The sequence below is a fragment of the Centroberyx affinis genome, unplaced genomic scaffold (genome assembly GCF_046629955.1).
Source record: "Centroberyx affinis isolate AG114_WGS23_722 - 3 ecotype Tasmania unplaced genomic scaffold, CSIRO-AGI_Caff_v1 ptg000144l_1, whole genome shotgun sequence".
Taxonomy (NCBI): Eukaryota; Metazoa; Chordata; class Actinopteri; order Beryciformes; family Berycidae; genus Centroberyx; species Centroberyx affinis.
Genome location: NW_027278842.1, coordinates 141223 through 153943, shown reverse-complemented (window position 1 = coordinate 153943; position 12721 = coordinate 141223). Strand labels below are relative to the sequence as shown.

At 40.9% G+C, this 12721-nt stretch overlaps 1 protein-coding gene across 1 annotated transcript; it reads left to right on the top strand.

The window, feature by feature from the left end:
* Window positions 1–219: 219 nt before the first annotated feature.
* LOC139654549 (eukaryotic translation initiation factor 3 subunit E-B-like) lies at window positions 220–8850 on the top strand. The gene is made up of 13 exons (XM_071531659.1): window positions 220–332; window positions 761–878; window positions 1221–1338; window positions 1482–1524; window positions 2249–2353; window positions 2502–2627; window positions 3287–3411; window positions 3861–3987; window positions 4083–4184; window positions 6206–6315; window positions 6660–6762; window positions 7205–7330; window positions 8322–8850. Exons 1-13 carry the CDS (start codon window positions 243–245, stop codon window positions 8421–8423), a joined length of 1395 nt encoding a protein of 464 aa, XP_071387760.1. The 5' UTR covers window positions 220–242; the 3' UTR covers window positions 8424–8850.
* Window positions 8851–12721: the final 3871 nt, after the last annotated feature.

Genomic DNA, 12721 nt, shown 5'->3' with positions numbered 1-12721 from the left:
TTTCTATAAGCCCGTCAAATGTCCTTATTTTCTAATGTAAATGTATCTGTCTGAACCTTGGTTTGTGGGCATCACTCAGCAGCTTGTGCAGCTTCAGTCAGATATACAGTACAGTGATGTAGCGCTACGAGCTAACCAAACCCCCTCCATGCAACACAGGCAGTGCAGTGCCAGATGACCGTGCCTCTCTGTTGTGTCTGCGCTTGGTTTGTTAATAAAGTTCGTTTTTGAAGCCTGCAAACATGGCGGACTACGATTTGACAACTAAGATAGCACATTTTCTGGACCGGCATTTGGTCTTTCCTCTGTTGGAGTTCCTATCTGTGAAAGAGGTACAACGTTGTTAGCATTGTATAATGCCAAAATATTATTTCGCTGTTTATCAGTGGACTTTAATACCTGAGAACACGACTTTAGCGTTGATCCGCCAGGGCCGAGCTCGCTAGCTAGCAGTGACGTTACCTAGTTTGGGAGTAAATAGCTACTGCTAAGTTCAGTTAACGTTAACAATCTATAGTTATGGTGTAGCTAGCTTAACTATAATTATGTAATTAATACCCGACGGCGAATCCGAAAGATTACTGACAATTATGTATTTTTCCAGGGCTTCAATCTGTCTAGTTGATGTTGTCCAGCGTCTCATCCTGTAGCCTCTTTTAACTGACTGTATTGGGCGAGTAAACGTGCATATGTACTCCTGTAGTATGTTCAAACGGTACCTAAATATCTTGAAACTTTCCCTTTTCTTTAACTCTAACAGATCTACAATGAAAAGGAACTTCTTCAGGGAAAGCTGGATCTCCTCAGCGAGACAAACATGGTGGATTTCGCCATGGATGTGTACAAAAACCTGTATCCAGACAAGGAAATCCCACACTGTAAGAAGGCTTACACACCTGATAACAGCCTGTGTGTGTTTAATAGATATGTGATTGTGTCACACAAACTAGCCTTTCCATCTTGTAGCCACAGTGAAATCCAAGCAAGATTTTTTAGAACAGAATGGGAATCCATCGAGGAAGAGTAGATGTACCTTGCTGTAATGATGAACAATTTACCAGAATTTTGCTGTTAGCTGTGATTAATTTTCCATCCAGCTTCCTAAACATAAAGGTACTACTGTTGTTGACCATTAGGGAAATCTGTTTTTCCCTTAACTTAGACTTTACTACCACTCATGCAACAGCAGTATATTAATGAGAGAAAATTTCCACTCTCAGCCTTGAGGGAGAAGAGAACCACAGTGGTGGCCCAGCTGAAGCAGCTGCAGTCGGAGACGGAGCCGATTGTTAAGATGTTTGAAGACCCAGAGACGATGAGGCAGATGCAGTCCACCAGGTCAGATCAACACATCTTTCTCACATGCTTTGTTCATTCTGTCATACACTGATGTTCATTGACAGTTGTGAAAGTAGGTGACTATTAAAGGCTCATCTGACTGACTTTACATCACTGTATCCATGTGTTTTGTTTTTCCTCAGAGATGGGCGGATGCTGTTCGACTATCTGTCGGAGAAACACAACGTAAGTTGTGCCGTGTTAGGATGCACTCACACTATTCCACTTCTTGTCGAAAAAGCGCTGCCTTCACTGCATTTTAATCTGAAATGGCAGGTTGCTGGATGTGCATTTTGTTTCCATAACAACCAACTGCCACTTTGGGCAAACACTATTATTGTCCAACTCTCACTCCTGAACACGGCCAATGTGCTTCTTACTGACTCTTTGTGTTGAAAGCAACAATGACTAACAACATCTCTACTGGTACTTTCCATTTTCATTCTAGTTGTGTTTGTTGTCGCAAACTGTCAGTAAATTGCCAATTCATTCCTTGTAATTAGTCAGTTCACAAAAAAGCAGTCCACCTCATGTGCACTCCTATTAAATCTAGACTTTTCGCAACTGTGCTCCTAAAAACATGCCTGATACAGCACCTTCTCACAGCAGCCACTGTCCATTAACTCTAATGTAAAAAAAGGCGCTGACCGTGTGAAAAAAGGTGGATTAGTGTGAATACACTCTTAGGCTGTAGACCTCTAACATCCACTTTCATTATAACTGTTTATATTTAACCTAGCCTTTTATAACTGACCCTTATCAGCCAAACTGCAGGTAAAATAGGCAAAACTCCCAGTCACTAACAAACTTCACCAGCATTTAGCTGGTTTCTGTTTTTGTTTTTTTTACCCTTGTTGCATGTGCTTCTTAGTTATTTGAATTCCTTATGCTCTTGTTTCTCATTTCTTAGTTTCGGCAAGAGTACCTGGACACGCTGTACAGATATGCCAAGTTCCAGTATGAGTGTGGTAACTACTCTGGAGCTGCAGAGTACCTCTACTTTTTCCGTGTGCTGGTAAGAGTAACTACTCACATTAGAATATTACAGCAAGCTCTATACAAGCCACATTGAATTGAATAGTCTGTTCTTCAACTGTGCACTGTCACTTTTGCTCATTGTCTTCTAATTAAGACAAAGACTCCATTTGTTACTCTTGTCTCAGGTTCCCTCAACAGACAGAAATGCCTTGAGCTCTTTGTGGGGGAAGCTGGCCTCTGAGATCCTGATGCAGAACTGGGAGGCGGCCATGGAGGACCTGACTCGACTAAGGGAGACTATTGATAACAATGTAAGGGATAAATACTTATCCAATAAGCTTGTATTTTATATTTTGCAGGTTTATTTACAGATGTAATCACAACAGTATTTGGTAGGTTTACAGTAGTGATATACGGGAAAGTGAGAAGATGGATCCAACAATATTGTACTGAAACTCACACAGTCACAATTTTCTGATACAACTAATAGACTTAGTCACCAGAAAACATCCTCTAACAGTCCTTTTTAGCTGGAAGGTAAGAAATCACATGGCAATGAGATTGAAACTCAATTGAGGAAAAGTCAGTACCAGTACCAAGGCATCTTGAGTAAAATCAAATAAAATTGCCTTTTATTGAGGGACCCAGATGAAGCCCTATATGGAGTGCAATATTTAGGTCATTTGCCCAAATAAATGAGTTTTATTGGCAAAACCAGAGCCTTGGTATGCCTGTTTTTAAAATTAAATTCTAACCATGATGGTTAAAGAGTACTGGTCTCGCATGAACCCACTCCTTTGGACATTTGTCTACAATTGTGCATGAAAGCACTCCCTGAACTTTTGTCTGTGTAGTTATCATAGGTATTATTTTCTGAAAAGCATTGCCTACTACATTTTATAACACCCTTTTCATCTTCATCCCTTTTTTTTCTCTTTTGTATCACCCTTTCCTTCCTCTGCCCTGTCAGTCGGTGAGCTCCCCTCTCCAGTCTCTCCAGCAGAGAACGTGGCTCATCCACTGGTCTCTGTTTGTGTTCTTCAACCATCCTAAAGGCAGGGACAACATCATCGAGCTCTTCCTCTACCAGCCTCAGTAAGTGATTTTTTTCAATACACTGAGGGCTTTACGTTGACATTTTATATGTTCAGCTCTAGGCCTTTAGAGGACACTCTCATCCAGAGCCTCTTCCAATGAGTGAATAGTTAGGCGTTCAGTGTCTCGCTCAAGGACATAAGGCTGTTGTATGGACACCCTGCTGCTGTATTGTTAGTTTTATGTCTTTTCTTTTTTCCTGAATGTATCCTGAGTTCTGTTTATTTGGAAGTTGTGGTGCATAAATTTAAGGGGTTTGACGTGCAAAAAAATTAAAGGGTTTGTAGCAAATTAAACAGTATTTAATTGCATGAAAACAAGTTCAGCACAGCTTGTGTGTGTGGAAAATGCACTCCCTTTCTTTTGAAGAAGGACAGATGGTATCCAAAGGCCGTTGTGATGGCAACTAATGATGATGCGACTGTATGCTGCCTTTGTGTATTTCCCAGGTACCTGAATGCGATCCAAACAATGTGCCCACACATCCTGCGCTACCTTACAACTGCAGTCATCACTAACAAAGACGTACGCAAACGCAGGCAAGTGCTCAAGGACTTGGTTAAAGTCATTCAACAGGTAAGATTAATAAATGCTGGCGAAATAATCCTCATGTTAAGTGTCTTAAGGAATTAGTCAGACCTTGAATAATGGTTGCTCTCTCACTTCCCCAGGAGTCATACACATACAAGGACCCGATCACAGAGTTTGTGGAATGTCTCTATGTGAACTTTGACTTCGACGGCGCCCAGAAGAAACTGAGGGAGTGTGAGTCGGTAAGAGTAACTCCAAAAGTTTTCTACTTCACTCTGCCCGCCTGACAGTGTGTGTTTGTCATGGCGCATAGGCCTAAATCGGCCCATAAAAGTTTGCCTCTCCTGGGACTGAGGGGTAATATGAAGCTTCCCTTAGCTATGGTGCTCTGATCTCCTGAGTCCTAGGCATTTAACTTAGCAGCTATTCAGCCTGAGCAAATCCATGTCTGCCCTGATTTGCTGGCTCTTACTTTTATTCAGTTTGATTTTCAAAGCGGAACAGCTGTCAGATTTGGGGCTCGGTTGCCTTCTCTTTAGAAACCCTTGACTGCAGTTTTGTAGTTGTGCTCTGGGACCACTTTGCACATACTCCATGCACTCATCAATTGGCTTTTACCCTTCGTGTATAAATTATGCAGTGCTTGTCAAGGCACAACAATCAACAATCCTGTCACACTGATTGTGAGCATAATAATGGAAGCATGAACATAGTTCATTAAGTCATTCCATAGTCAAAGGCTTTGTTGACTCTTAATGGTCAGGGGTGATTTATTTACAGGATTTATTTACAGGGTTTTTGTTCATCTTTCCCCTAGAGATTGAAATTATTTTAATTGAAACAAACAAAGATTCTTACTTAACTTTATCTTTTTTTTCCCTTCTGGAACACTGTTTCCTAGAATAAAAGTCCTCTAATTAAAAAGGAAAACTGTTCATTATATAGTTTGAAAAGCATGGTAATGATGTCAGCAATGAGCCTGGACTGTCTTGATGACAAGCTATGAAAGCTATTAAACTAATTGAGTATTTATGTGTGATTTTATCACGGCACCTTAGGCTGTGTTTACCACTGCAAAGCATTCAATGATTGGATTTCTTGTACAATAAAACCTCCTTGTGGAATAATGGCACCTCATCGCTTTTTGAAATTCCAGACACTAATGTATTCACAAATTTAAGCTGTTCTGGAGATTTGAGGTGGCCAAACATCCCATTTGATGTTTCTCTGTGATCGCTGCTGTGGAAAACGCAGACACAGACGTCATTTGATAATCTCCCACAAATACTTAATTGGGCTCGTGTCTGGTGATAGCTTCCATGGTTCATGTCAGGTGATAGTCTGGTCCCATGGTCTTCTTTAGCATCAGCACAATCACAATTACTTGAATCACCAAGTCAGACAGAACAGGGATTTGCCCGGGTGACATATTAACATGTTTTAGTATTACAGTACATATTGACAGAGACCGTGCAAAACATATTATGGAATATAGAATATACATATCACTCTACAATTATACATTCCAAATTTATAGCTGTGTGCATTAGCATCATCATGATGTTTTTTATGTATGTGGGACATTATGTCGTGTGTGTGTAGACACATTCTTGTGAACACAAGAACAAAACGTGATAGAAACTTTGTACTTACACGACAGGTTCCCCCTGTAGAGCAGACGACCTGATTAGGCTTTGGAGCACCTTGCTGCATAAATTTGCATGTTAATGAGGGAAAAAAAACATATTTTCTGATGTTTAATATATCATGGTGATTATGATGCCTCCTGGATGACAAAACCCCCATTCGGAAACAAATACAAGGCAGTATGAAGATAATCAATTGTGAGGTTAGATAGCGTTTAACTTGACCTTTTTATGGTTTAAGGTGTTAAAAATATGGTCGGAAATGCAGCCAGAAAGACTGGAGAAAACACCCAAACTGATGAGGTGCCTGCAAACCTTGTGTGATTTGTAACGTCTTATTAATATCCAGTGCTTTGGCAACACAAGTATACTTGTCATGCCAATAAAACCATTCTGATTCATACGATTTAAAATTATAGCCACACACTCATAACTCTGATATTGAATGATTTTATTATTACATATGTATGAGGGAAATGCGCTCCATGCTAGTACAGAGCTACAAGAACTATTTACTGTGATTTTCTATGATTTTCTCTGTACCTCCTGATGTGAATGTGAATGCTGGTTTGGTGAATAAAACCGACAATTTTGTCTTTTTTTTTTTAACCCTCCAGGTTCTTGTGAATGACTTCTTTCTGGTTGCTTGTCTTGAGGACTTCATCGAGAACGCCCGTCTCTTCATCTTCGAAACCTTTTGTCGTATTCATCAGTGTATCAGCATCAGGTACAGCGGCCTTGAAAGGAGCCATTGTGCATATTGTCTTTATGTTTTTTTTTGTGTGGAGGCACAATTGCTTTAGAAGATGAGTAAAAGTGATGAATTGATTTTTTTTTTTTTTTGAACTTCTAGACCTGCACAGTTCATGTTCCGGAGCAATATTACTTCCCAATGCTCCCCAATTTTAGATGTTATTTATGCCCTCCCAGTTTTTCAAGTACTAATCAGTGAACTGTGAAAAGGGTAGTTTTGCAGACTTTAGTTTCTTCCTGAGGATATTTACTTAACTGAATTGCCCTCCCCTCCCCTCCTCTCCCTCCTTTCCTCCCTCCTTCCCTCTCTTCTCTCAGCATGCTGGCAGACAAGCTCAACATGACGCCTGAGGAGGCGGAGAGGTGGATCGTCAACCTCATCCGTAACGCTAGACTTGACGCTAAGATCGACTCTAAACTGGTGAGACTCTGCATTCACTTCACTGAGATCCACCTTCAGTAAGATGAGCTTCAAATCGCTCAGCCTAGCATACACAGCCAAGCCACATCACTTTGACTACTCATTTGGATAGTAATGTTGCTGTTTGTTGATTTTGTTGCTGTCAGACAGGACAGGACAGAAAATCACCTATCTTCACATTTTTCAGGAATAAATGTGGCATTAATAAATGGTATTGCTTTTAACAGTTTCCATGAGCCTAATGGTTGTGAAACATATTTAAAACACCATGTAAATAACTATGTTCAATTTGAAAGTCTAAAGGAAAATAAAATGTGGCTGCAGCTGTAGCACACTTTAGCCTCAACACTCAGTCCTTCACGCACATCCAAGCCTGTCAGGATTTAAGCCAGTGGTGAACTACTTTTCAAATAAATAAACGTCTTTTGAATTTATCCTTTAGGGTCACGTGGTGATGGGCAACAACGCGGTGTCGCCGTACCAGCAGGTGATCGAGAAGACCAAGAGCCTCTCCTTCCGCAGCCTGTTGTTGATGATAAACTTTGAGAAGAAGCAGGTCCAGAACGAGGTACGCCGAGCCCGAAACATCGCACAGGGATGCAAACTTATCACCTTTAGGCAATATTGGCTGTTTGGGGCGGGCTTTTTCAGAATGAGGATATAAACATTTGTTATGTACAACGTCATCGGCCTGCTTGTTGTTCAATCAATTGATGAGTCGAGAAAAAGATTATCACTCGGATGACCTTTTCAGAATCAGAGCCCTTTATGAACAACTATCGACATCAACTAACAACAGATTAATAGCAGATTAGTTCAATCAGTAGGATTTTAGTGAACCAAGATGTTATGAGTTTATTATATTTGTTTTCAGTGTTTTTTTTTCATGTAACTGTTAATTCATTGATAAATTTAGGCATTTTTCTGGTATCATATCAATTTATACAAATATGCAAAGGTCTTTGAATAACACTGGATCTAAAGGGGCCATTTTTCATGTTTGCACTGATTTGCAGTATTAAAATGTAGAAAAGACATTTTTACAGTGTGTCCCATCATCCTCACTCCGCCCGGTCACCTGTCATATACAGTAGACGTTTAACACTCTCCTTTGTGATGCTGCCCTCTGATGGAGTTGAGGGAAAATACTCTTTTTCAGATGATTCACGTTCATTCATCTTCCCACTTTGATGATAACAATAATTGTTAAGTAACACGAGAGCAAAATTATTTAAGGAGTTTGTCTTCAAAACACCGCATTCCATTCTGGGGGAAAATTCATGACCTAAAGTTGAATCGTTCAACATCCCTGAAATACAGAAGCATCCATCATTTTATCAGAGAGAGAGAGATTTTAGGTACTTACTATCTTTAAAAGGTGCCATAATTTGCATTTTTGTCCCATCAATCATTTTGTAAGAGCGGCTGGCAAATGTTTTCAGTTGTTGGATATCTAATTTTGGAACAAAACTCTTCTTTTGTTGCCTTTTTATAATGTATTTTGAGCCAAGATGCTCTAATGGCTCTTCTGTTGTTTTGCTTGTTTCCTTTTCCCCCAGACACCAAGCTGGGGAGTCAATCAATTCTGCTTCCCCCAGACACCAAGCTGGGGAGTCAGTCAACTCTGCTTCACCCAGCCAACAATCTGGGGAGTCAATTAATTCTGCTAAACGACAGATCAGGATGAAGAGGATGAACACGGCTCTTGGGGAGTTATTGAGACTTTATATCGGATTCATTCATTTATTTGTTTAGCCGCCATTCTCATTGAACTGCCGCTTTACTTCTGAATGGCAAACTCCTACCAAGAGGAGACAGCTAGGCTTGTTGCTCTTGACGAGGTCACTGTCACTCATGTCCATGGGTGATGTTTCTCACAGATGAAATAGGACTTTTACATTAAGTGGACACTATTTTCTAACCATAACCTCTTTGTATTTTGGTTTTATAGTTTTAACATTATTTCTGCTGTGATCACATTAATTTATGTCTGAGGTTAAAGTGTGAATTTTAATTACTGATTCAGTCTGTGAGATTAAACATCCAACCACAAATGTCACATATCAACAGTAAAATAAAGCATACTTTCACCTGTTTCCTTGCTGTATCCAATTTGAAACTTTTCTATTAATTCACCACTAGATGGCACTATTGACTTTATGTTTCTCCCCTCCCTGCAGAAAGCTGTAGTGTTTTACAAGCCAACATTCCTGTCAGTTTTACCACACTGCAGTTTCTACCACTGAGCATAAATTTAATCTGTGTAGGTCCATTGTAAAAGCAAGGACATAAAGATGCAAGTCGATAAATAGATGAAACTAAATAACATTCTGAGAGTAGACAAACTTAATTTGGTTCTCCTGGGCTGCAGCCAGACAGCCACTTTTGGGAAGAACTTGGAAATGTCATACTGCCGTTGGTATGGAAACCAAATGGGACGGAAAGCATTGGGACAGTGAGTCACAGGAGACAGGATGTGCATCAGTTACTTGGGCCACTTTCAAGTATACTGAAAAAAATATATAAACGCAACATGCAACAATTTCACAGATTTAGTTACACTATATAAACAATAATTGTGCACACGTTTTGAGAAAAATAAACGTTTCGTGGATGGGGTATGTTAGTTCAGCTAATGACACATGGGACCAAAACTACATGTTGCATTCATATTTTTTGCTCAGTATAAATGCTTGAGTGCTTGAGTGTGTAGCATTATGCATTGTAACCATGTCAGTTAAGGTTTATGCTGGAGCCATCAATTCTTTGTCAACCACACCTTATTTGTGAATATCGACTTATTTGTGACATAGACTGCACACTGCCAACTCCATATCAGTATAAGTAAATATTTGACTGGTTTAAAAGTGCTGGTGAAACCAGTCTACATTAAGTAGTTACACATTATTATAGTAGCATTCAACCTTAAGGCACAGGATTTACTTAAAACCAGTTGGATGGGCAGGTTTGTTCCAGTATAACATGCTCTATCTCACTTTTTTAAATCACTTTTTTTTTTAGACTGTCTATAAAATGTGTTTATTGTAATTTTGTCTGCAACTAACTGTGTGGCTGCTGTTTGGTGTTAAAACGAGATCCTTGCTCTCAATGGGACTAACCTGGGTAATTAAAAAGGGTTAAAATAGACTAATTTTAAAGGAATGACAGGCAGCTCCTCCACAAATACCTTTCAGACGATCTGCAGTTGTCTGTCTGCTTGGAGATGCCGGCACCTCTCTCAATGCACAAATTACTGCTGACAGGTGTTCAAGTAGAGAGGGGAAAGTGCCCCAGGTGCATTTCTGAGTCACCCCTTACCATTACATGCTTTTATGTGTGTGTGTGTGTGTGTGTGTGTGTGTGTGTGTGTGTATGCCTGTACAAGGATTCCTCCAGATATTCACCTTGGGAGTGGCCGACGGTTATTCCATTTGCTGTAACTCCTAGCCACTCCTCCTCCTCCGAGCTGTTTTCCTTATGCACACACACACACATACACTCACACTCACTTTTCCAGGACTCAGTAAATTACAACACACATATACACACACACAGGCACACACACACACACACACACACACACAGAGCTGACGTGGGCTGAGGTCTGAGGGCTCCTTCTGGAACAGCTGGTACCCATCTGTGGCTGCCGTTGCTGTTGCTGCTGCGTCTTCCTGCTGTTGCAGGCTCTGAGGCTGGCCTGAGAAGACCCAAACCGGCCCGCAGGATCCCATTCATGCTGCAGGCACACACGGGGAAGCAGACTGACAGACAGCAAGGCTCTACTGGTGACAAGCAGACTCCAGCATGGACACCCTGACAGCCTGGGCCCTCACTAACCCGGCTGCGGCCCGGCTTCTCTGGGTCTTGGTCCTGGTCCTGGCCACCCTCCTGGTCTGGCTCTTCTTCTTCTGCTGCTACACCAGGAACCACAGCTCCTCTCCCTCCATGGAGAGATACCTGGCAGGTAGGTGGGCCCTCGATTCCCTCCCCGTGCAGCTCTGGAGGCCTGCGATAGGCTTACAACAACCGGACTGATGCAGCTAACTGTGAAGGTTTAGCTTCAAGTCTTTCTCGGCTTCACTGGGAGGAACATTCAGTTTTTTTTTCCCTCCAAGTCCGGTAATTGTAAAATGTTAGGGTTTCATTGCCAAGACTGCCATTTCCACATTTTCCAGAAATTGCCAGCTCTTGTTGGCTCCGCCTGCAGTTTGTGGTTGGAGCTGGTCCGATTTGCTGTTTAAATGTACTTTTAACTATCTGAAAGGATACAATGGGGCTTTCATACTCTACGGTGCAATAAAACACGGGTATTTTTAGGATTCTGCTCTAAACCTTCACAGGCATACTTTCCCATCTGAATAAGAATGTGGAACTACATTTTACTGTTGTTCCACAGTCCACTCTAAATTTGACATAATGTGATGTCATGGTTCAACAACTCCTGCCTCGCTACAGTGAGGCAGGAGTTGTAACCTGCATGTCAATACTTGCAGCATGTGGATGGTGGCAGTGTACAGTGACTCAGGACCCCTCTGACTATGTCATCTGTTGTGCAGTTCAATGACTGTTAAATCAGTGCTGCTGATGAACAAACAGTTGCATTGATGATATAACATGACGTGCTTATACTGTACTTTTAGCTGTTGTGGCACATTTTGTATTTGGGAGATGTGGGGGGCGTCAAACTATTTCCCAGCTTCTAAAATAATGTTTGTTTCCATACAGTTATGGTGAAGCATTCCAAATCAAAAGCTTCAAGTCAGGTGAGTAAATCAATCACATAAGATAGACTCTGTTATGTGCAACTTCTTAAGAGGTAAATGCTATCAAATGTTATGCCTTAAATTCTCATCCCGGGTAACCGTGGTGCTGTTTTAGAAGAGTAAAATCTACTTTTATCAACGTTACATAACTGTTTCTCTGTGTAGCAGCTTGCAGTGCCTCGTTCAGACTTCAGAGGTCTCTGTTCACTTGCACATTTTCCGGTCTTCATCCAGTGGGCCAACTGATAAGATGATAAACAACACAAACCCAGCCAGTCTGACGAGTTCGTAATTATTGAACTGTTCAAAGCACTATCATTCAGGACTATTATGATTAAGACGTTATGAAATCAAGATACTCACATGGCTCTATCTGAAAACTTCTGACACAAAGTAAACTAGTAATGCCTTCACACATTAAAGGGACCACACTTTTACACCACAATTAAAATGTTCCTATGTCAATAAAGATATTTGATCAAAGTTGTTAATTAAGTCGATTTATTTGAGCAGCTAAATCTAAGAAGTCCATTCATTTTTACAGGCAGATTGAGATTGGATCAACAAATCACTAGTGGATTTGGTCTTGAGTGGCACTTCTTCCTAAGCAAGAGCTAAATTCTGTGGCTTTCAGTAAACCGGCTGTGTAGCATTTGAATCTTCTGGAATGGCTCCATAAAAGCAGGTTAGCAGCGTTTAATTAAATCGGTCGGGCTCAGACTGTCTGCAAATCATAGTCAAGCTTTGAGAATGTCCCCAATGTGTGAATTTATTCTTCAAAAACCCTATTAACTGAAAGTATTAATCTGCGACATGTTCATATCAGTAAATGTCCATTTTGCACCTCTGCATCACCAACTGGTATGACACAGCAGTGATTCAACCTTTAAACAGTTCATGAAAGCTTTTACATTTGCTGCTCTAAACACCCGGTGTGTGGTAGCTCTTACATGGGAAAAATCCTCTGGCGTGCAGGAAGTGATGTGTTTTACATTGATGTGTCTCTGGCAAGAGCAACAGCGCTTTGTTTGGAATAAACAGAAGAAGAACTGGGTGGTTAGCATGAGCACAGTATCTGTACAGCAGGTCTCTCTGAAGGACCGTCTCCAGCTTGGGTCTCCAAAATGAAAGTTCTCCCTTTTCGTCCCATCACTAGAGGAAATGGTTTATATCATTCCCACGCAGTCTGTGTAATA

What these genes read in the sequence shown, in the direction of transcription:
- LOC139654549 (XM_071531659.1), top strand. Translation starts at nt 243, where the DNA reads ATGGCGGACTACGATTTGACAACTAAGATAGCACATTTTCTGGACCGG. An exon ending in AGGCAGATGCAGTCCACCAG is followed by an intron (nt 1,339 to 1,481) that starts GTCAGATCAACA and finishes GTTTTTCCTCAG; the next exon opens with AGATGGGCGGATGCTGTTCG. An exon ending in AACTGAGGGAGTGTGAGTCG is followed by an intron (nt 4,185 to 6,205) that starts GTAAGAGTAACT and finishes TTAACCCTCCAG; the next exon opens with GTTCTTGTGAATGACTTCTT.